The sequence below is a fragment of the Gigantopelta aegis genome, chromosome 6 (genome assembly GCF_016097555.1).
Source record: "Gigantopelta aegis isolate Gae_Host chromosome 6, Gae_host_genome, whole genome shotgun sequence".
Lineage (NCBI taxonomy): Eukaryota > Metazoa > Mollusca > Gastropoda > Neomphalida > Peltospiridae > Gigantopelta > Gigantopelta aegis.
This window is the reverse complement of record NC_054704.1, coordinates 84608708-84632666: the sequence shown is the minus strand read 5'-3', so window position 1 is coordinate 84632666 and position 23959 is coordinate 84608708. Positions and strand designations below refer to the sequence as shown.

Below are 23959 nucleotides of genomic sequence, written 5' to 3'. Positions count from 1 at the left end.
ACTTTTCAAGCATAAGGCTACTAGACACAGTGGTACTAGATGAAGTAAATTTGCATACATATTTTGCCCAGATAAACTATTTTGTTTACAACCAACACACTTAAATTTATCACCAATCACAGGACTTGTAGTGTTCACTTCTCTATCAAAAGTTGGGTGCACCTCGAACTTTGACCCAGCCGAAAGTCATTTGGTTTAGTACTACCTGTAGCCATTCGATATACAATTAACATTTGGCTAATTTCACAATACACGGCGTGAGCTCGGAGTCGATCGAGGTCCATTTTGTCATTTCTCCTTGGTATATAATGTCCTGTCTGTGGCATGGTACATATAAGATATCCCTTGCTTCTAATCGAAAAGGGGACAGCATTTAGCTCAGTCGGTTGAATGCTAGCCAGAGGTGCTTGCGTCGCAGGATCGAACCACCTCGGTGGATCCATTCAACTAATTGGGGTTTTCTCGTTACAACCAGTGCAGTGCAACTGGTCAAAGGCTGTGGTGTGTGATTTCCTGTCTGCGGGAAAGTGCATATAAAAATGCACTTGCTGCTAATGGAAAAATGTGGCGGGTTTCCTCTGATGACTACATGTCAGAATTACCTAATGTAATCCAATAGTCCATGATTAATTAACCAATGTGCTCTAGTGGTGTCGTTAACAAAACAAATTTCTGATCTGGGAGTGGCAGTCCTTCTATATATGAAGTAGGACGCATGTATGTCTGAGAGTGGCAGTCTTCCTATAGACGAATCATCCAACAGCGATTCGTGGCAGCAGCGATGATCTTATCAAAACGTTGGTTACTCTGCCATAGTGCAAGGAAACCATTCTACACTTGAGAAAGCTCGTTCTTGGATTTTGTGATTGTGATGAAAGCACGCAACACTTTTTAATTATCAACGTTTTCATATTTATTAGCATTTTCATATCTACTGTCTTCGTTTCCCCAATATGTTACGACACCATATATATTTCTACGGTATACTCCCATTTCCAGTATGTTAGGTCAATATCTACCTTCCCCTAATGTCTTAGTAGATTGTACTTCACTATCTACGTTTCTCCAGATTTTATTTCCATGATAAAGTTTTAATTTCTGTAGTTTATGGAACATGCACCATAATTATGAATAGTATACGAAGTAGCATCCTGAATTATAGCTAGCACTTTCTGTTCTTCCGTTTACTGAACGCGGCATTGTACTGCGTTAAACACAAACACGTTGCTTATAGAGGCCAATACTGAGGAGAGGGTTATCTTCTTTTAAAATGTCTTATTATTATAGTCTAACGTTCCGACAGTGCTCTTTATAATAACACACTATTAAACTTGTTCTAGGTTTGTGTCTGATATAAAAATGAGCCACATTCACACCAAGCAAAACCCATGATTCTTTTCGACAAAGCTGTGATTGTAGAATTAATTAAAAACCGTAACAAAAAGACAAGCGGCAGTTTCATTGAACCCATTGACATCCACCACAAATACTAAATAAAATGTCTACGTCTCCAGGCCAGACTAGACTTTGTCGTAGAGTAGCTGTGTGTTGCTGCTACATATGCTAGATTTTGACTACCAGCTGTCAAGACGGAATTTCCCGACTCTGACCTCTCAACTTCTATGACTGTCCAGTTGCTAGTCTGAGCGCTCTTACAAATCGGTTTTTGTCGATAATCGGAGCGCACCCGTCGTAAGTTGGAAGTGGATACAATTACAACGCAACTGTCGAGTTGGCCAATTCCGTCGTGACAGTTGACAGTCTGAGCCTACCACTACACAGACAAAAGGGAAGAAAGCAGGAACGGCTGCAGAATGTTTCTAGGTAACGGGTATAACGTCAAAAAATAGCATCCATGACATTATGCATTATATAGTTGATTTTATGGCACTTTGAAGTTCGGGGCAGGGTGCACACTTCCAGGCGCTCGTGCGCGCGCACACACACACACACGCACGCACACACACACCTAGATCGGCGCCTGTAAAATGCGTCTTCTAGTGTGGATGGATGACCTTTTGAACTCCAACACTTACGAACATGATATGTGCATCCCATCATGTTTCAAATCTATTTTTCGTTGTTCAGTAGTTATGGTAAAAAGATATGGTTATTTTTTAAACTTTTAAACTTAATTTACAGGTTTTAAAAACGGCATTTCACGCCAATAAAACAATACCATATATACACTTAAAACTGTTTATTAAATAATATAACACAATGGTTTTAAAACAAGTGGTTTTCTGACAATTAATGTCTAAGCATCGCTACGGTAGACAGTAAAGTAATGTAAATACGTTACTTCTAAAACTAGCTTTAGTCAAAATGTAAAGCTATGTAAAATGTTCCGAAAAGACAAACCAGGACGTTCCATGTTACACGGAGGGTTTTTTTCAAACCGTACAAGTGTTTTTGCTGCGTACGAAAATTACTGACCTTTGATAACTTTATTCTGTAGACTTTATTTAATTTACGATTTATACATTCGTCTACAAAGTAGGTTCTTAATGCACGGTAATGTTAGCGACACGTAATACTGGATACCCTCAGAAATACGTTCTAGACATGTATATTTACCACGCTACAAATAGTTAAGCTTAGCAGTAACATGATGGCTCTGTTAAAACATTAAATGCAGATTCCACGTCCCTGTAAAGACGAATATAGTCTCGTCAGAGGCGTGTACAGGAAGCACAAAGCTTGTAGTCTTTCCGCTCACTTATGACGGAAGGGGGTGGGGGGGGGGGGGGGGGGGGGGGTATTATTTTTCTATTGAGCCTAGCGTTAAATTCATGTGATATGATTGGTGACGATGGCAAGCAGTTAAATTATTATCATGCTCTTGCCCTCCTTAACACGCCGCTGTCCGTCATTCTTCCTTTTTGCCACGGATGTGGTCACCGACTGCCATCAACGTCACTTCCGTTACAGGAGGAAGCCGGTTCCCCGCGGCGGCGCGTCAGTAGGTAGCACATCATGGGTTCGGCCTTCCCCTTCATCGTGACGCCGCCCCGCTCAGTGAACTCAAACGACGGGTCGCTGCACTCTGGCGTCAGCAGGCATCTGTTGGTGAAACGGAACTCAAAGTTAAAGTTTGTTTTGTTTAACGACACCACTAGAGAACATTGATTTATAAATCATCGGTTATTGGATGTTAAACATTTGGTTATTTTGATGTATATAGTCTTAGAGAGAAAACCTGCCATATTTTTTCCATTAGTAGTAAGGGATCTTTTATATGCACCATCCCACAGACAGGATAGCACATACCACGACCTATGATATACCAATCGTGGTACACTGGCTGGAACAAGAAATAGCCCAATGGGCCCACTGACGGGGATCGATCCTAGACCGACCGAGCATCAGGCGAGCGCTTTACCACTGAGCTACGTCCGGTCTCTGCAACGGAACTCGGTCAAAACATTTCAATTTACAAATTTTCAATGTACTTTAGAAACGCAAAACAACAAACGGAAGTGTAACACCCAAACAAGGGTACGTGTATATGAATCAATGAACTTAAAGTACATTATTATAAGTTATTTATCAACACAATAGTAAATAAAAATCATATGACATTTTACTTATTTATCCAAACTAAGTCGATTAAATACGCATTTATTAAGACATAGTCGATTTCACTTTTGGGAAAGGAAAGGAAATGTTTTATTTAACGACGCACTCAACACATATTTCATTTACGATTGTATGGCGTCGGACATATAGTTATGGACCAGACAGATATTGAGTGAGGAAACCCGCTGTCATCACTTCGTGGGCTACTCTTTCCGATTAGCAGCAAGGGATATTTTATGTGTACCATCCCATAGATAGGATATCACATACCACGGCCTTTGATGTACCAGTTGTGGTTCACTGGCTGGAACGAGAAATAGCCCAATTCACTTTTGGGATGACATTTTGTAAGTAAGTTCTAATACACTGGCTTGTGGTTGTGGATGATTGGAAATCGCAGTTGGCGATCTGTTTGCTCTGTACTATTCTGCTGAATCGATAAGACAGCAAGTCGTACACTGTAGATTACTAGCCGGGAAACGCCGTCAGCCGAGCGTCGCCATTGACTTCACTTGAAGTAGTCTCCATTTCCGGTGATGCTTTCATCCAAAGTAGTATTGTGGATATAAAGACTCGGTGTTAATTAAGTATTTGTTTTTGTCCGTGCAATGCATAATACATAGTGTATAAATATATACTTAGTATATATCGGTTTTGGTCATTGTCTATGTCAGTAAAAGCCAAGAGAAACACGTAAAATTCCGTTGTTTTCGAAAGCAGATATGTAAAATATTGACCTCACACCTAACATCTATGAATTAGCCTCATTTACACATTTGGTCGGGGATTAATAAGAGAGAAAAAATTCATTAAAGATTCTCAAGATCGTTATTAAACGAGAGCCTTGGGACTATTACACGAGCGGATACCGGAGACACTATGTAAAACAGACCTGAACAACAAAAACTGCAACGGAAGTTATTAACAAGAAGTCTCTGAGCTCATTCCTCACGTGTAACTTGAGCAGAAATTTCTCAATTCCAAACTCATGGTGTTAAGCAATTAACGATTCTTGTCCAACATGGAATACTGAACTGCTGGTAATTGGTGCCTATTTTAGTTGAAAAAAAAGAATTGGTAATGACACATAATTGTACATGAATGTTGAATCTATAGTGTATTTCTGCTGCAGGGTTTTATCTTGTAGCGTGCAGAGATCGGCTGGCTTGTATCGATATTACTGTCTGACATAGAGATGGAATGCTGAACGTGGTCGTAGTTTTGTAATTACATATGACTGAATTATCATCGTCGTCATTGCAGTCGATTTTTTACAGGGTCATTTCGACATGAAGTGATGGCTTCAAATCATCATTGTTTATTCAGTTAATTCATTACTTAGGTACTATAAGTGTTTTAGACATTGTCTTTAGCTCGTGTTTAGTTATTTTTGCCATGGAGAAACGTAAAACGATTATCTGTTTCAATATGTAACTCTATAACCACAATTTATTTGTTTTGCACGCGTCGAACGACTTTTTGTTGCGAGTATTGATTTGAATCTATGTCAACGTCAGAGGTACGGGTTCATGATTATCTCCAGTCTAGTGTGTTTTGGGTCTTCGGGAATGCATGTCAAACGATGTGAATCTGTTTGGCTAGCTAGACACTCAGCTACTCAAGTACTCGTTTGACGGCTGGATCACTTAGTAAAGAAAGAAAGTCCTTATGATAAGACGTATTTCTGAATACACTTAGTAGTATAATACGCCGTTACCGGCCTTGGTGATGGCGTAGTCTTTAAGCCATTTACCTTAAGAACGGTTAGTGCTGGGACGCGAAGCAGTACCTGCCCCAACACAGAATGTTTGAACAGCACTGTGGGAAGGTGTATTACAACTCCCTTGTCATTGACAACCCTCAATCCACTACCTTATAGCATGAATAAAGTTTCTGCAAGATGAATCTTAGAATTGTTATTGTTGATTCAAACCTATTTTTGATGTAATTTCAGAAAGATCTAGAACGAGTTAAAAGACATTATATTATTATCGTCATGTCTTATGAAACCTGCTTTATCATTTTGATTTCAGTAATAAAATTGTGAAATAGATGCACCATGAATAACCCCCTTTAAAGAAATGTAAATGCAAAAGTTCTAAACTTAGGAAGACATTTTTATTATCGATTACTTGAGAAATGCAGCACGATAAACAATTCTTAGCACCAGGTGATAAGCTCAATGATTGTGACGTGTTATTACTGGTAAATTCGAAGGAGAGCGGCAGAGAGATGCCATACTTCCGCATGACACTGCGCTAGCTAACATACCTCGTTTCATTTTCTGCAATAATTAAAGTAATTTCCAAAATTTCCATCGTCTTTGTCTTTGCCCACGCATCGATCGCAAACCAAGAAAAAATCATAGCGAAGTTTACTCGGAAAGACTGCCACGAAAGTGTTATAAATACTGTATCCAAAACGATGAGACATAAACTGGAGCTAGCAATACATCAACACTACACACACACGCACGCGCGCCAGAAATCAATCAAGAAAGATCAGGATAACCACGAGACCAACTCTGACTGCTAAAAAAAAACCCAACTAATTCTACGTCAGACCAGGACACAAGATGAGGAGATCAAACAGTTTCTGTGTCTGCAAGAACTAAATGTCTTCACGCTCCGCGCACTCTTAGACTTAGTTTAGAGTTTACACAAAAATCTCAAGAGGAAAAACAGTGTTTTGCTCCCGAAAGAAAAACATTGACAGGCTATCGAAAACAGAGCAGCACCAAACTAAATCCATAGAGGTACACGGTGTCCATATCGATGGTGATAAAACATCTGACATAGCTTAAAGGGATATTCCTGAGTTTGCTGCATTGTAAGATGTTTCCGACTAATAAAATACTTCTACGATTAAACTTACATATTAAATATTTTTTTCTTGTTTGGAATATCAGTGTCTGTATATTTAATGCGTGTCTAGTAGTCTTAATATGTGTAAGAAGCCCAAACTGGATACTGTCTTTAAATAATTTCGTACGTACGAAACATTTTTTTTTTACAAAAATAAAATGAAATTTAACCTAGTACATATATTAGAACGATCAGAAACACGTTTAATATACAGCCACTAATATTTTATGCAGAAAAATATATTTGATATGTAATTACAATCGTTAAAAAGTCTCTGTTAGTCGATAACATCTTAAAAAGTGCAGCAAACTCAGGAATGTCCCTTTAAGAAAAGGTAGGTCGGCTTTCTAAATGCATCTGAGGTGGATACTTTAGCAAATGAGCTACAGCTCACTACGTAATACGGTAAGAACTTCAATGTTACACGTATTCTAGACGTGTTGTCAACATAAATATCGAATTACACACGTGATGTGCAGTGATGTGATGACACACTCATTAAACGACATATCTGCTATTAGATGCGTGTTTCTGATCTGACTGATCACCAAGAGCCAGCCACCAGATATGTCATTAATAACAGAACAGTGATAATTTAATACAGATACCCAACAACTGATGTGCGTGTATATAATTATTCGGTTTACAATGGTTAATTAAAACTACTCCAATTTCACGATTCCACGATACAATTCCGATGAATACGACATGTGTTGTGTACTCAAAAATCATGACAAAGGTCGAATATAGAATTTCAAACATAAATCTTACATATTATATAAAAGTTGTATTATTTTCTTGTAGCTGCTGTCACTGTTGTCATTGTGTGTGTACTTGGATGCAGTTTATTATTAGGTTTTGTTTTCATACTTTTATGTTTGTCCACTTTTATATGTTTTGCCATGTTCTTTCTAAACCTGGAGGTAGACAGGGATAACATATATCTACATCGATTTAAGACATCATTTTAAAACTACCTGTATTATATCGTTCACTAGAAATCAGTGCTTACTGCGCGCAACTTTCATAAATGGCATACTCGTTTGTTTACGTTTTTCTTCATTTGGCGGTAGATCTCTATTTCCGCTTTTCAATTTCAGTACAGACATATTACGCTCAACCATCTCTGTCTCGCCAAGTCTGTATTATGTCGATATATCTCTTACCACTCACCGCCATTTATGTAGTTAACATTTTATTTACTATTTTATCAGGATGTGAGAATGGAATATCAGAGACTATTTTGCATGAAAATTATTATGTACTTGTGTGTGTTTGTTTAGTTGTTTACTGATGACTAAATAGGTCATTGTCTCTTTTTTTCGACGCCATATAACCATAAATTAAAATGTGCTGAGTGCGTCGTTAAAAAACACATTTCCTTCTGCATTTCCATTACCACGCGTTTTACTATTTACATCACAAAAAAATCGGAGTGTTGTGGAACAATACTTCGGAGATGTAATGATACGAAACACTGATTGTTAACTTTCATATCAAGATTTTTTTTTCATTAAGTTGTCCACCGAATATCAAACAATCTAGTTTTTATGACGTGATCATTAAATATTTTGTACTAGAAATCAAACACAACCCGTTGAATTTAATGAGCTTGTCATAAAAAAAACCGCTGATCATATGAAAATCTTTGTTTACAATGATCTGTGTATGATATATAAGACAGTTTAACGAGGTGGTAATTAAAATACTGGTACTAGAAGTAAGACACGAACCGACTTGTCTAGTGCGTCAGGACGGAAAGACATTCTGGCGAAATTAATGACCTTCCAGGAAGCGCTGGCGGTGTGGTCAAAGCGGTCTGTGCTCTGCTCAAACATCTCATACAAACTTGGACTATAATGCAGAGAAAGCCGCTCACTGTCGGCCATTAGCTTCGTCAAACATCTCGTTTGTTCCCAGTGAAAACAGAGAAAAAAATAATCCAGCGTAATTGTGCCAATTTTGATGACTCCCATCACGGAATGTGCGTTCAAGATATTTGATTTTGCTTTCTCGGTTGTTTAACAAGTTGGGAAAGCCGCGAAGACGTGTTGTTAAGTCACTCGTATTTATTCGCCGATACGAGATCACGTGTTGTATGGCCGCTCTGTGGAATAATCACAAGTCACCAAGAAAAATATATCGGAGGGAATTTACTTGTTTCGAGCTCGTCCTTTAACGACGTTAAATACCGTTACGTCAATGACTGTTTCCGATTGTAAACGTCAAACACGACTTCTCAAGTTAACGATGTAATTAGATCGCTAGAAGTTTACAAACATTTGTTCTATTTTTCTGGCGTACATCAATGTATAGTAGTCGAATCTTAGATTACTAATACTGTATCTTTAGATCTCGAAATTTAAGAGGTTTTTTTTTGTTTCTTTATTCTGCTATTTTTAATATCTAACAACAGACACGTACAAATTTGTAAATTATTTTAGTTACATTCGGACGTAGTTGATTCATGAAACTGCCTTTCGGGGGTGGAAACGGAAAATATAAAGCCCCCCCCCCCCCCCCCACACACACACACACACTATGTAGCCTTCCTCGGTGGTGTATTGGTTAGGTCAATGAACTACGAGTTGTTTCCTTCAAAGTAATGGAGCAGATTTAAGAGAGTGACCATCCAATATATCGACATCCGTTGATGGTTTACGAGAAATGGGTTGTGTCTAGAAAGCGTGATGACGTTAGTTTGAAACCACCTCGGTGGATCCATTCAACTGACTGGTCAAAGGCCGTGGTGTGTGCTTTCTTGTCTGTGGGAAAGTGCATATAAAATATATCTTGTTGCTAAAATGGGAAAATGTAGCGGGTTTCCTCTGATGACTACATGTCAGAATTACCAAATGTTTGACATCCAATAACCAATGATTAATAAATCAACTAAAAAAAACTTCTTTTTTTTTAATTGATCAACGTATAATTCTTATTCAGTGTGGAGGTTGGTAGTTGATGAAACTGTTCATCTTGATTCACTCAAATTAGTTAATAATAATCACAATAATAACTCCAATGTATTTCAGTGTACATAGAAGTGTTTTAGAAGTGTTTTATTTAACGACGCACTCAACACATTTTATTTACTGTTATACGGCGTCAGATATATGGTTACGGACCACACAAATTTTGAGAGGAAACCCGCTGTCGCCACTACATGGGCTACTCGTCCGATTAGCAGCAAGGGATCTTTTATTTGCGCTTCCCACAGGCAGGATAGCACAGACCATGGCCTTTGTTGAACCAGTTATGGATCACTGGTCGGTGCAAGTGGTTTACACCTACCCATTGAGCCTTGCGGAGCACTCACTCAGGGTTTGGAGTCGGTATCTGGATTAAAAATCCCATGCCTCGACTGGGATCCGAACCCAGTACCTACCAGCCTGTAGACCGATGGCCTGCCACGACGCCACCGAGGCCTGTCTTCAGTGTACATGTATCACCGACTGAATCTGTAAGTTGCTACTCTTCGCGTTTCACATTAGATCTTTATTACAGGAAATGGGCGGGGCTTAGCTCAGTGGTACAGTGATCGCCTGATGCGCGATTGATCTAGGATCGATTCCCGTCGGTGGGCCCACTGGGCTATTTCTCGTTCCAGCCAGTGCTCCACAATTAGTGTACCAAAGTCCGTGGTATGTACTATCCTGTCTGTGTGATGCTGTATATAAAAGACCTCTTGCTGCTAATCGAAAACAGTAGCCCATGAAGTGGCGAGAGCGGGTTTCCTCTCTTAATGTCTGTGTGGTGCTTAACCATATGTCCGACGCCATATAACCGTAAATAAAATGTAATCAGTGCGTCGTTAAATAAAAGTAAAGTTTGCTTTATTCAACGACGCCTCTAGAGCACACTGATTATTTATCTTATCATCGGCTATTGGACGTGAAACATATGATCATTCTGATACTGTTTTTAGAGGAAACCCGCTGTCGCCACATAGGCTACTCTTTTACGACAGGCAGCAAGGGATCTTTTAGTTGCGCTTCCCACAGGCAGGATAGCATAAACCATGGCCTTTGTTGAACCAGTTATGGATCACTGGTCGGTGCAAATGGTTTACACCTACCCATTGAGCCTTGCGGAGGCGTCGTTAAATAAAACATTTCTTTCCTTATTACAGGAACTAGTAATTTAGACATGTCCTGCTATGTGCAATGAATATTATAATAAATATGGATAGAAGGTTAGGACTGAGGTGAAAGCTGGAAATAATTATCGCTTGTACGACTTGACAATGGTCATCTGATACTGTATAACTGAATGTCAACGATATACATTCCCAGTCTGGAGCTCCACGCGGTAAGACGTGTTTGTTTCGCTTGTGCACACTGCACGTGCTTTCGTGTACTCGACTTGGGGGTCCTTCATTTCGTTGTTTTTGTCAGCGAAATGAATTTTCTACTGGGATGTATGCGGCCATTGGAACTGATTGAACGCTGGAACGCTTCTCGTTTCGACAGCCTGCACCACCAGGTTGGATTCTTTTTTAGCGAGATTCCTTGCCTCCACGTCATTTCTCCGTCTGACTGTCGCCTTGTTTTTTTTCGTGACTCGTATGACGGCCATTCTGCAGAACGCCACGGTTGTTCGCGTTTAGTCTCTACATGTCCGAGCCTGTCCTAGCAGCACTGGAAGATTGACCGCCCCACTCTAAGAAGAAATAGGAAACGGGGTCGGCCCCTACTACTCTTTTCTAGACTTTACTTTGTTTTATTGTGATACCATCTCGTATCCTCCGGAGTCGGGCCCGTCCGCACCACTATACCAACCCATGACGACTGGACTATACCCTAGTCTGATACTCTTTCTCGTTCAGACGGATCCGGCTTCTAAAGATCTGTATTTCAGCACAGCACTACACCTTCAACGTCTATCGACTGTCAATCTAGGGGTTTTCTTGACGGGATGCAACCCATCTCGTCCCTTTAAGCTGTGCACCCAAACGGCCTTAACGAGGCCACTCGCGTGGACATATCGATCGGACTTTAAACTTTTAGATCTGCGTTCAAAATTTTATGTCGTAATTACTTCTACTTTTTTTTAAATATTATTAAATAGTCCGATCCTCTCTTCTTTCTCTTATTTAATTTTGGACTGTCCTTCTAAAATGCTCCAAATTATATAAATATTCGGCCGAGCAGTCAATTTTTTATTTTGTTTGGCTTGTAACCTTTTTATTTATTTTTTATTTTGCTATTTTCAAAATTCTGCCCATTTTCAACCCCCCCCCCCTATTTCCTATAATTAGACTGTCCAAAGTTTTGTTGATGAATACGAAGAATAAAATATGTGCATACATTAATAATGAAATGTGATATATACAGAGACAGAAATATTCAATATACAAATAACCATCCATTCGATCAGTCCATTTTCGCGTGGTCGTGCCATCGGTTCCAGACCGTATGTCATCTACCTAGACGCTGAACTCTCCAGAGAGACTGTCAGACTCGTAATTAAATACTGCTGAGTCAGGTCGTTTGTGTACATTGATCAAGATCCTCTGTCTTCCAGTTCAAACGGGTTCATCATATCAGAGAAAGCAACTACGTCAATACACATACTACTCTGTGATTATAGAGATAGTTAGTAGTCTACTGCTTTAATGATTCCTTTAAGACAATGTGCTGAAGAGTTGACATGAAGTCGTGTGCACTTTAATAACCCTATTTATAGTCCTTTCCATAGAAAACGCCTTTTTTCATACTATGGAATTTACTACAAGTTATTTATTTCTGAGCCTATTGTTTTCTAAATTGCACACAAAAATTGTATTGTTTTGTTAGTTTCAAAACACTTTTACTTTTCTTATAAGGTCAAAGCAAACTGAAATTATTTACAAAAAAACCTATTAAAAATTGTGGGATAATGGGACGGAATATAGTATTACATCAGTCAAAATGAAATGTAAAATAATAAAATATTTAAGTTGCAAAACAGAACGTTAGGGTCCGTTTCATAAGTGCTTACTGCATGTACCAACGGAACAGAATAAATGTATTATAAACATCAGCTACCAGGCATACATAACTAGGCTACGCCCCTCCTCTTCCGCCTCACGTATTTTTCAATTGGACATTGATAAAAGAAACACACATTACAGGTAGATGTCACTGCAAATTATTTCTACATCAGTGTTAATATTTTGAAAGCGTCCGGTAATATCTTTACAAGTAATAGAATCCGTGTACAAGATAAAGGTTACTAATCACAAAAGTGTGTACGGTAATTTATATTATATCTTGTTAAGGACCTCGAATGCGTGTACAGTAATTTGTATTATATAGTTACTGACCTCAAATGCGTGTACAGTGATTTATGTTATATAGTTACTAACCTCAAATGCCTTTACAGGGATTTATGTTATATAGTTGCTGACATTGAATATGTGTACAGTGATTTAATTTATATAGTTACTAACCTTGAATGCGTGGAAATTAATTATATTATGTAGTTACTGACCTCGAATGCGTCTGTAGTTATTTATACAACATAGTTACTGACCTCGAATTCGTGTACAGTGATTTATATTATATAGTTACTGACCTCGAATGCGCGTACAATGATTTGCATAAAGGTTAGTGACCTAAATTGCGTTCTACATAAACAGTATAAACGTTAGTGACCTGTAGGCGAACTCGGAGACGTTGATTTGACCCTTCATCCCCGTGGTCTCCGTCCTGCTGGTGAGGTTGACGGTGTTGCCGAACAGACAGTAGCGCGGCATCTTCATACCTATGACGCCGGTCACCACCTTCCCCGAGTGGACGCCGATTGTTATCTGAAACAAGGAGAAAACTCTTCACTTTATAACCTGTAGTGATTTCATGATCCATAAGGCATATAATATATTTTAAATAAAATATGTCGGCTACAGTACTAAGTCCACGGGGTAGGAATTGGAGTGCAGATAACGTCAACTCGGACTAGGTTGATGACAGGTATGTCTGTGCCGCAGGACGCTTGGAGAACACGCTACGTCGTTCATACAGTGTATACAGTGGTCCTGTGGTTCATACTGGCATGGACGTTAAAAGCCAGTTCGATTTATTTATAAATGAAATGAAAATCAAGTTAAAATGAAATGGATTCGGGTTTTTTCAAATTAATCATTGTTGATTGTAAAGGGATAATTATTTCCTAACTTATTTTCTTATTGTTGACTATTAAAGTGTTAAAAATATATTCAGAGGTTTTTTTCTGGCTATCGACTATTAAAGGGTTAAAAATCCACTCACAGTTATTTTCTGGTTGTTGACTATTAATGAGTTAAAGATCTACTCACGGTTATTTCTGGCTGTCGACTAGTAAAGGGTTAAGTATCTACTCACTGTTATTTTCTGGTTGTCGACTATTAAAGAGTTAAAGATCTACACACGGTTATTTTCTGGCTGTCGACAAATAAAGAGTTAAATATCTACTCACAGTTATATTCTGGTTGTCAACGACTAAAAGGTTAAAGATCTACTCACGGTTAGTTTTTGGTTGTCGACTATTAAAGGGTTAAAGATCTACTAATGGTTATTGTCAGATTGTCGACTATTAAAGAGTTAAAGATCTACACACGGTTATTTTCTGGTCGACTATTAAAGGGTTAAGGATCTACTCACGGTTATTTTCAGGTTGTCGACTACTAAAGGGTTAAGGATCTACTCACGGTTATTTTCTGGTTGTCGGGATCGAAGAGGTCGTGCATCTTGTCCATCATGTCGAGCGCGAGGTGGGCGATGCAGCGCGCGTGGTGGACGCACGGTTTGGGCAGCCCGCTCACCGCCATATACTTGTCTCCCACCGTCTCCACCTGCAGCACCATCCACAAGAAAAAACAGTCTGTTTAGTGCATCATAACACATTGGCTGATCACTGGCCAACAGTGGTTTCGTACTGACTAATACATGAAAGTCTTGACTGGAGGCTTTAGTCACATCTCGCCCATACAGATATAATAGTATTAAAGCTGGAGATGTGCTCAGGGCCCGTGCTTATAAATATTTTGTCTAAACTGAAATCTCTAATAACACGACACACATACCATTTGTATGGCGTTGCTGAGGCGTTAAAGAATCACACTATGTTAGTCTTAAGTCTAGATTCGGAAGTGTTTATTTAATAAAAATCGTCAAATGATATTATACAAAATGAGAAAAGAAACGAGGTATCTGTAAAATACATATTTCCATAGACACACCGTGACCCTTTATATACCATTAGTGTGACACTGGTAAGAATGAGAAATAATCTAACAGTTCAGTCCACCCGTCACATTCATCTCAAGCTAAAGCTTCTCTACCGAGCCAAATCATGATTAGTAACAGGTATAATTACAGGTAAAACGTCATAACGTAACGTCTATATCAGTAGGAAGACTTGACATGCAAAGGAGAATGCTGATAAGTCTTGGGTTCGCATCCCAGTACCGTTTCCACGCAGAGAACGTTTTAACGGCTCAATGAGAAGGTGCAAGGCTTCTCTCTCGCTAACCACTATCATCATGTCCTGCTTATATCCATTAATTAAGCTTATCGCACACTGTCGTGGGGACACACGCACACCTTAAGCTCTCTGGGTTGTACAAATGCCATACAGTCCCAAGTGAGAGCCGGTACTGGGAGGCGAACCCTGTACATACAGCTTTAAGGATACAACACTCGTAGACTACAGACCTTAAATATGTCTGGATTAGTCTTGGGATCGAGCAGGACTACAGACCTTAAATATGTCTGGGTTAGTCTTGGGGTCGAGAAGGGGTCGAGCAGGACTACAGACCTTAAATATGTCTGGGTTAGTCTTGGGGTCGAGAAGGACTACAGACCTTAAATATGTCTGGGTTAGTCTTGGGGTCGAGCAGGACGTCCATGCGGGTGTACACGGTGTTGAGGAGCTCGACGATCTTCATGGCGCCGATCGCGTCCGAGTGTTTGGCGCAGAACTGAGTGAAGCCTACGATCCCGCTGAACAGCAGCGTCACCATGTTGTGTTTCTGGGCGGGGACAGGGAGATGGTGGCGGAGGTCGTCGGCCACGGAGGGAGGTAGAACGGAATACATCAACCTGGAAATTAAAGCAGCATACTGTTTTATTTATATCAAGTGACCATCTGCCACGGAGGAAGGTAGCACAGAGGGAGGTAGCTCGGTGATTAAAACAGCATGCTGTTTTATTTATATCTAGTTATTTTATGTATATCTGCCACGGAGGGATATAGCACGAAATACATCAACCTGGAAATTAAAGCAGCATACTAGTTTATTTATATTTGGTGATTAAAGAAAAAAAACATGAATGCTTCTCAGCACATTTTGGTTTCTAGCATTCACATATTTCTCCACCCTTGGTCTAGAGAACAAGGTAGGCAAGCCGTGTCCACCACATAGCTTACTACTTCCTAATAGCAACAAGATATTTGTTTTATACAACATTTGATATACCAGTCGTGGAGCGAGGAAAGCCATTTCATTGAAATGGCCGATCTGAAATTTAATCTCACTTATGGCTGGCGTTCTGGCACTGAACAACAGCGCCCTTCTGAGGCCTGATCAGTTTATACACAACCGGTCTGCTCCTGGCTATTTAACAGCTATCAACTAACATGTATCATATAACCATAAAAAACCCCCACAACAAACACCAATAATTTGGTGAGGTTTTTTACAAGACAACTTAGACATACTAATTTTCAAAGCAACACGATGCCAGGACTGTGTTCGCGTTATTTGAGTAGATTCTAGCTTAGTGGATTACAGAGTCATCTGGTCAAATTACTTTACAAATGACTGGGAAAGTTATTTAAGCATTTATGTCGCACGCGTGGATTAATTATTTGTGGGGGTGGTAAAAGGAAACCAAGTGTAGTTTTTCACCTTCCGCTTGTCTGTGGTTGGGGTTTTTTTCACCGTCACAACCACTGCCCCACGACTGATATATCAATGGAATTGGTATGTTTAAGAGAAGAGCATATAAAAGATCCCTTGCTGCTAATGGAAAAATATAGCAGGTTTCTTCCAGGACAAAGAGTAAACATTTACCAAATGATTGAAATATCCAATAGCCGATGACTATAAATCAATGCGATCTAGTGGCGTCGTTAAACGAAGTTAAAGTTTGTCTTGTTTAACGACACCACTAGAGCACATTGATTTATTAATCGTCGCTGTTGGATGTCAAACATTGGGTAATTTAGGCATATAGTCTTAGAGAGGAAATCCGCTACATTTTTCCATTAAGGACGACGACAGTCACTTTTTGGACCCTTGTTTTGGCTTCGTACACAATAAATAAAACATATCCAACGGTAATTTTTTTATATGATATATTTGACAAAAGGTAGCAAGGGATCTTTTATATGCACCATCCCACAAACAGAATAGTACACACCACGACCTCTGATATACCAGTCGTGGTGCACTGGCTGGAACGATAAATAGTCCAATGGGCCACCGACGGGGATCGATCCTAATGTCGTTAAACAAGACAAACTTTAACACGTGTTCACCTGTCGGTCTTCTTCTTCTCCTCCTCCAGCTCTCGATACTTCTGCTGCAGCTTGTCCGTGAGGAACTCGAGCTTCTGCGTCAGCTTGTACTCCACCTCCCAGTGCTCGGACAGCAGCACGAGATCTCGCGTGGCGTCGTGCAGCGGGATGTCGCTCAGGTACAGCGAGCGCCGGTTCAGGTCGTCCAGGTTCATCACGCTCGGCGAACACAGAAACAAGATGGCGTTCGACTCGGCGATGTGCACCATCTCGCCTTTAAGACGCATGCGCGAGTCTTCGTGCTCCGTGGACAGCTTGTCGTGTAAGGTACGGAGGACGTAGACTGTGTTGATGTGCGAGAGGATGCTCTGGAAGTTGAACTCCATGTGAGGTCGGATCATGTCAAAGAGTTGGGTGATTTTGTAGGTTTTCATCCCCGTCTCTGGAATCACTCGAACAATGGACGACCCGGCCTGGATGATGGTCAGGTCGGGGCTAAACATTAAGTGGAAAGGAAACGCCCTGCAAAAGCTAGCTGGGCTCATTTTTGGTTCCTGTGATAAAATATGTTTTTCGTATTTTTCTATGTTCGCGTTTTTAGCTTTCTTGCTGGGTGGATTTTTTTCAATGATGGCGAACTGAATGTGATCGATGCCGTCTTCTTTACCCAGTATCTTCTCGACGTTCACCTCAGAATTGTGCAGTTTTTTCGCCACTGCCTTCACAATGCCAATAACGATGTGCTCAAGCCCTGGTCTCTCCGAGTAATAGTGAAGGATAGTGGCGCCATCGCTTTCCCGTTCGGAACACCGGAAGGAGGGTGCGCGCATACCCGGGTAGATGGTGGCCAGATGGTCGTGAAGAGCGTCCAGGTTCTGTAGGAAATCTCTCGTCGTCGACCCGAGAACCTTGAGGATTTTGTCGTATCCAGACTCCTCGCAGTAGTCGAAAAACATCATCCCGAACATCTCCAGTATGTCGGCGGCCGGGATTTCTAAAACATGTGTAAGTACAATTAAACTTCGTTATCTCGATATTGAAGGTGCTGAATCAACAATTTCGAGATATCGATGGTTTATGATAAGCAAAATAGTTGTTGGTGAAAATGATGCCAGGAGATAGTGTATCAACTTTGATATATTGGATTCACGACGCTTGGCGTTTGTGTATCTAAGTTTAGTGGTTAAACTAGTTTAAATGGGGGGGGGGGGGGCTTTCTTTGGCAAGGGGGGTGGCAATCTTTCAAAATTACGTGTTAATAATAAGCAAATTTGCATGTACGCACTATAGTCTAGCTAATATTTTTAAATATAAGAAACCAGAATCAAAACCTGGTTAGAGACGTTTTGATTTAATAACTGTGTGCGTGCGTGTGTTCATATGAATGAATGGATGGATGCGTCTGTCTCTGCGTCTGTGCCACCGAGTGCGTGTGTTCATATGAATGGATGGATGCGTCTGTCTCTGCGTCTGTGTGACCGAGTGCGTGTGTTCATATGATGCGTCTGTCTCAGCGTCTGTGTGTCCGATTGCGTGTGGTCCTATGAATGGATGGATGCGTCTGTCTATGCGTCTGTGTGACCGAGTGCGTGTGTTCATATGATGCGTCTGTCTCAGCGTCTGTGTGTCCGATTGCGTGTGGTCCTATGAATGGATGGATGCGTCTGTCTCTGCGTCTGTGTGACCGAGTGCGTGTGTTCCTATGAATGGATGGATGCGTCTGTCTCTGCGTATGTGTGTCCGAGTGCGTGTGTTCATATGAATGGATGGATGCGTCTGTCTCTGCGTCTGTGTGTCCGAGTGCGTGTGGTCCTATCAATGGATGGATGCGTCTGTCTCTGCGTCTGTGTGTCCGAGTGCGTGTGTTCATATGAATGGATGGATGCGTCTGTCTTTGCGTCTGTGTGTCCGTGTGCGTGTGGTCCTATCTGTGTACGTACTGAGGACTTTGTTGGCGGCGCTCACCAAGTCGTAGGACACGGAATCTTCGTAGACATGTCTGACGAGGAAGTGGCCATCCATCACTAACCCAGCTTCCTTCCTGCAAGATCAAAACAAGATATCCAGGTTGTGTGGTACTCAACATGTGTAAATAAATACAAACCTAACATCACATCCCAGATTCTTGGTTATCTACAAACATGTATATATAAAAACAAATTCTACCGTATTAACCCTTTGTAAACTCTGGCTTAAGCGATGTGATGCATATTAACCACAGAACATTTATTGTAGTCTACACAGTGTAGAGTTGAAGGGACGTTTTCAAAAGAAGATTTGTTTTGTTTTATTTATACTTGTATGGTATGACCTAAAACTATAGTATGCCACATCAAAACATGCACAACTCAGAATCGAAGATGTTATGTGGGTGTATGAGACTGTGGAATGGGTGTTACATGAAATATCACGTGATAAAAATGGAACAATATGGTTGGCTGTCGTGCCAGTTACACGCTAGAGCGTCGTCTCAACGAACTACAATACAGTACAATATTCTAAACAGAATATCGTAACCTACAATAAACTAAATTAAGATATTCAAATACATTAATTACACGAATATATATATATATATATATATATATATATATATATATATATATATATATATATACATTCCTAATTACATACATACAATTTACATGTCCACTTAATGACAATTTAGTTGTGCTGTAGCGCTGATAAAATAATGCAACTGTCAGTATAATGAAATAACCCGCTCACAAATTATAGCTTTTAGTAATGCGATTCTGAAATTAGCTGGCTATTGACTGTTGATGTTAATGATATGGTTTCATATGTGTATCTGTATAGTCAATTAGTGTCTATTGAACTCGAAATCGGTTCTAGTGCAAAGACTTGAGTATCTTTTCTATTTCTGCACCTAATGTGAACCCTAACCATTGATACCGCATTATTTTGATATATGTCAGTGACTGCGCCACTGGTCATTTACCCGTGCTTGTTATTAAGTCATCTCCTGACTAACTAGTATTGCAAAACAAGTTATATATTATATTACAGTGGAAATGTAGGCGAAATAGACTTATTAACCTACAGAGACTCTTTTTGTAGTCTATAAATCAAACAAGATGCAGACACAAATGTATTTCTGGAAATTGCCTTCATTTTTGTGTTATTTTATACATACAGCCGTTTGGGGTTGTTTTGTTGTTGTTGGGTTGTTGTTGTTTTGTTGTTGTTGTTGTTGGGGTTTTTTTTGGGGGGGGGTTCGGTTGTTGTTGGGGTTTTTTTTTTGGGGGGGGGTGTTTTGTTTGTTTTGTTTGTTTGTTTGTTTTGTTTTGTTGTTGTTGGGGGGGGTTTTTGGGGGGTGGGGGGTTGTTTTGTGTAGGCTTGTTTTTTTCTTCTTTATTATAACGAGGATCTTCCAAGGTCAAAACTAAGGTAGATTTTTGTGTGTGTGGGTGTTTGTGTTTGAGTGCGTGTTTTTGCTTCTGTAATTTATTCCATGGGGTGTACACTCCAGCACTCACCCCCCAAACCCCCCACCCCCGGTTACGCTACTGTGTAATAGCATCTTAACACATAGATATATCTCATTGCAGGAGTATGACTTCAAGTTAGATCCGAATGTACCGTTTAACATGTTTCATCAAACCAGCCGCCCATCCCTTCCAACATCCTTCAGCAACATTCACATAAATAAAATGTTTACGAAAGTAAATTATAGTATACAGAATTTATTACATGTACCTGAGTGCAAATCACGATACCATATTGCCAGTAAAACGTGGCTGCTGACGTGGTCTTTACAGCTTACGAGCAAGCATTAATGGTTTAGTGAGTGTATTTGCTCTCTCTCTCTCTCTCTCTCTCTCTCTCTCTCTCTCTCTCTCTCTCTCTCTGTCTCTCTGTCTCGCTCTATATATGGGTGTCTCTCTCTGTCCCTCTCTCTCTCTATGGGTGTCTCTCTCTCTGTCGCTATGTGTGTGTCTCTCTCTGTCTCTCTGTCCCTCTGTGTGTGTGTGTGTGTGTGTGTGTGTGTATGTGCGTGTATTAGAGAGAGAGAGAGAGAGAGAGAGAGAGAGAGAGAGAGAGAGACAGAGTGACAGAGAGACAGAGACAGACAGAGAGAGAGAGAGACAGAGAGACAGAGACAGAGAAGGAGAGTTTGTATTTCACACAAATCAGCCGAAATTACAAATTAGTCCTACCTTACGAATTTTAAGAAAAAATAATAATGCATTAACTAGGTGTTCATCAAGTAAATGAAAGTACCCTAATCATGTACTTTATTTCACAAGTAAAATAAACAAATTGGGGGGGGGGGGGGGGGTAACATACAGGGAACAAAACGGGGAATAACGTAAATCGGTAAGGATTCTTCTTTCTTAATTAAATAATATCTTGAGTAAAATGTGCTGGGAACTTGCTTTCAAATCATTAGATACTAATATGGCAAGATACACACACGCTGCAGTTGATCAGCAAAGAAAAATATTGTTCTGAAATCAGAGTTATCGCGCGGTGTAACTTCATTAGAGGCATGCCAATCCTTCAGCATCGAGTTTCGTATTCGCTCAGCTAGCTAAAGCGATGTCTCACAGTACGATTTAAGTACTGCAATGGACTTTTTTTCGCAAATTACTTAAAGCGTAACTCTCGTATGGAAGACGGTGTGCGTTCTTTGTCCTCCATTACCAGTCGTATTTTTTCTACCAATCAAATCGCATGTTCCAGATAGCACGCTAGTCTACCAATCAAATCGCATGTTATAGATGGCACGCTAAAAATCACGTAGAAACTAATTTTTACTGATTGTGACAATTTTTTTCAGCGACGAAAGTTGGTGAATTGGACATGAGGGATGGACAACAGTGAATAAATACGTGCCATCCATTAAATCAATCAAAAATGGCAGCAGCTGGTTTCGCCTCCATTTCTCATCAACACCCAGACACGTAGCTGGTGTGCAACACAATGTGTCGAATCCGTGTATGTCATACAGAAGTCTTTTGAATAACACACGTTAAATACAGGTGATTACAGCCACAAAGGTACAAACACCCCCAAAAGAAAACAACATCAACATATTCGGGAAATAACGCAATTAGCACATTGTATTTGTAATCTACCATTCATTGGCAACTGTTGGTCACGTAGCTACGTAATTTATATCATTACGATGTTGTTTTTTGTTTTAGTTTGGTTGTTGGTTTTTTATGTTCCAATTAGCCATAAGTATCGGAACATAACATAAACCGACGAATGGGTGCTGGGGTGTTACAGCTGAAGGCCACTGGCGTTAAGCCATCGGACATAAGGCTGGTATGTACAGGGTTCGCAGCCCGGTACCGGCTCTCACCTAGAGCGAGTTTTAACGACTTAATGGGTAGGTGTAAGACCACTACACCCTCTCCTCTCTCACTAACCACTAACAAACTAACAACTAAGCCACTGTCCTGGACAGACAGTCCAGATAGCTGAGGTGTGTACCCAGGACAGCGTGCTTGAAAATTATTTGGATATAAGCACGAAAATATGTTGAAATGAAATGAAGCTGAGGGCCAGTAGATTATTTTCAGAGTTGAGGTACAGTGTTCTCAATACCACCTCGCCCGTTTTGCGGTACCCATAACACTGTATGCGGCATTGTAAGATGTTTCCGACTATTTCTACGATTAAATATATTTTCTTGTTTACAATATCAGTGTCTGTATACTCGATGTGTTTCTGGTCGTTTTAATATTTGTAAGAAGTCCAAATGGATTTTGTCTTCAAATAATTTCGTACGTACGAAAAAATAGTTTTTAGGAAATAAAATAAAATTTAACCTGGTACAAATATAAGAACGATCAGAAACTCGTTTAATATACAGCCACTAATATGTTATGCAGGGAAATATAATTGATATGTAATTACAGTTGTCAAAAAGTCTTTGTAAGTCGATAACATCTTAAAAATTACAGCAAACTCAGGAATGTCCCTTTAATATTTATAGATATTTATATTGACCGTGATCAGTGACAGTATTAAAGGAAGGAAATGTTTTATTTAACGACGCACTCAACACATTTTATTTTCGGTTATATGGCGTCGGATGACAGTATTAGTACTTACAGCTATTTATACCGACCGATCAATAATATTACTTTATACTGACAGATCCAACGTATTCCCTGACCTTGGTGTCAGGTTTGTATACTAGCGTATTGTTTACAGAACTGTCTACACTTTATAAAGAGCATTGTAAAGCTCCATGTCCACCTGCCCAGCTACGCCGTGCGTCAGTCGTGGTTCTCTCGCATGACAGGTTTAAGCGAGTTTGAATTCTTTACCGTCATTAATGTTTTATAAGGACGGTGGTCAAGGTGTTTCTCCTGGGATCACACGTCACAAATCGCCCAAACCTGATGGATGTCAGTCTATATTCTGTCCGGGACGGTTGTAAAGTGGTAAAGCGCTCGTTTGATGCGCGGTCGGTTTGGGATCCATCCCCGTCGGTGGGCCCATTGGGCTATTTCTCGTTCCATTCAGTACACCACGACTGGTATATCAAAGGCCGTGGTATGTGCTAACCTGTCTGTGTGATGGTGCAGATAAAAGATCCCTTGCTGCATTACGGAAAATGTTTCATCTGATGACTACGTGTCAAAATTACCAAATGTTTTACATTCAATAGCCAATGATTAATTAATCAATGTGCTCCAGTGGTGTCGTTAAACAAAACAAACTTCTTCTTCTATTTTCTGTTCAGTTCAGCTATTAAAGTAATACTCTTCAGTAACAGTATTCGGTGGATTCGGTGGTTGGTTAAGTGGTTGAGTTATTGGCTGTGTGTCCTGGGATCGCAGCACAATACCGGCTCCACCCAGATCGAGTTTTAACGGGTCGTTAGGGAGGTATAAGACTACTACACCCAACTTTCACACTAACCACTAACAACCATTAACCATCTGTCCTGGACAGACATTCCAGATAGCTGAGGAAGTGTCCCGAAACAGCATGCTTGAATCTTAGTTGCATATAAACACGAAAATCAAGGTAAAGTAAAGTCAGGACAAGCAGATTAG

At 40.1% G+C, this 23959-nt stretch overlaps 1 protein-coding gene across 1 annotated transcript in view; it reads right to left on the bottom strand.

Moving 5' to 3' along the window:
- Window positions 1–2185: 2185 nt before the first annotated feature.
- Window positions 2186–23959, bottom strand: part of LOC121375967 (guanylate cyclase soluble subunit beta-1-like) — a 37496-nt gene continuing 15722 nt past the window's right edge. Inside the window, exons 3-8 of the mRNA XM_041503712.1 lie at window positions 18863–18963; window positions 16944–17916; window positions 15265–15502; window positions 14110–14253; window positions 13079–13233; window positions 2186–3063 (exon numbers count right to left, since the gene is read on the bottom strand). Of these exons, the coding sequence (XP_041359646.1) occupies window positions 2898–3063; window positions 13079–13233; window positions 14110–14253; window positions 15265–15502; window positions 16944–17916; window positions 18863–18963 (1777 nt within the window). The 3' untranslated portion in view covers window positions 2186–2897. The remainder of the gene's footprint in view (window positions 3064–13078; window positions 13234–14109; window positions 14254–15264; window positions 15503–16943; window positions 17917–18862; window positions 18964–23959) is intronic.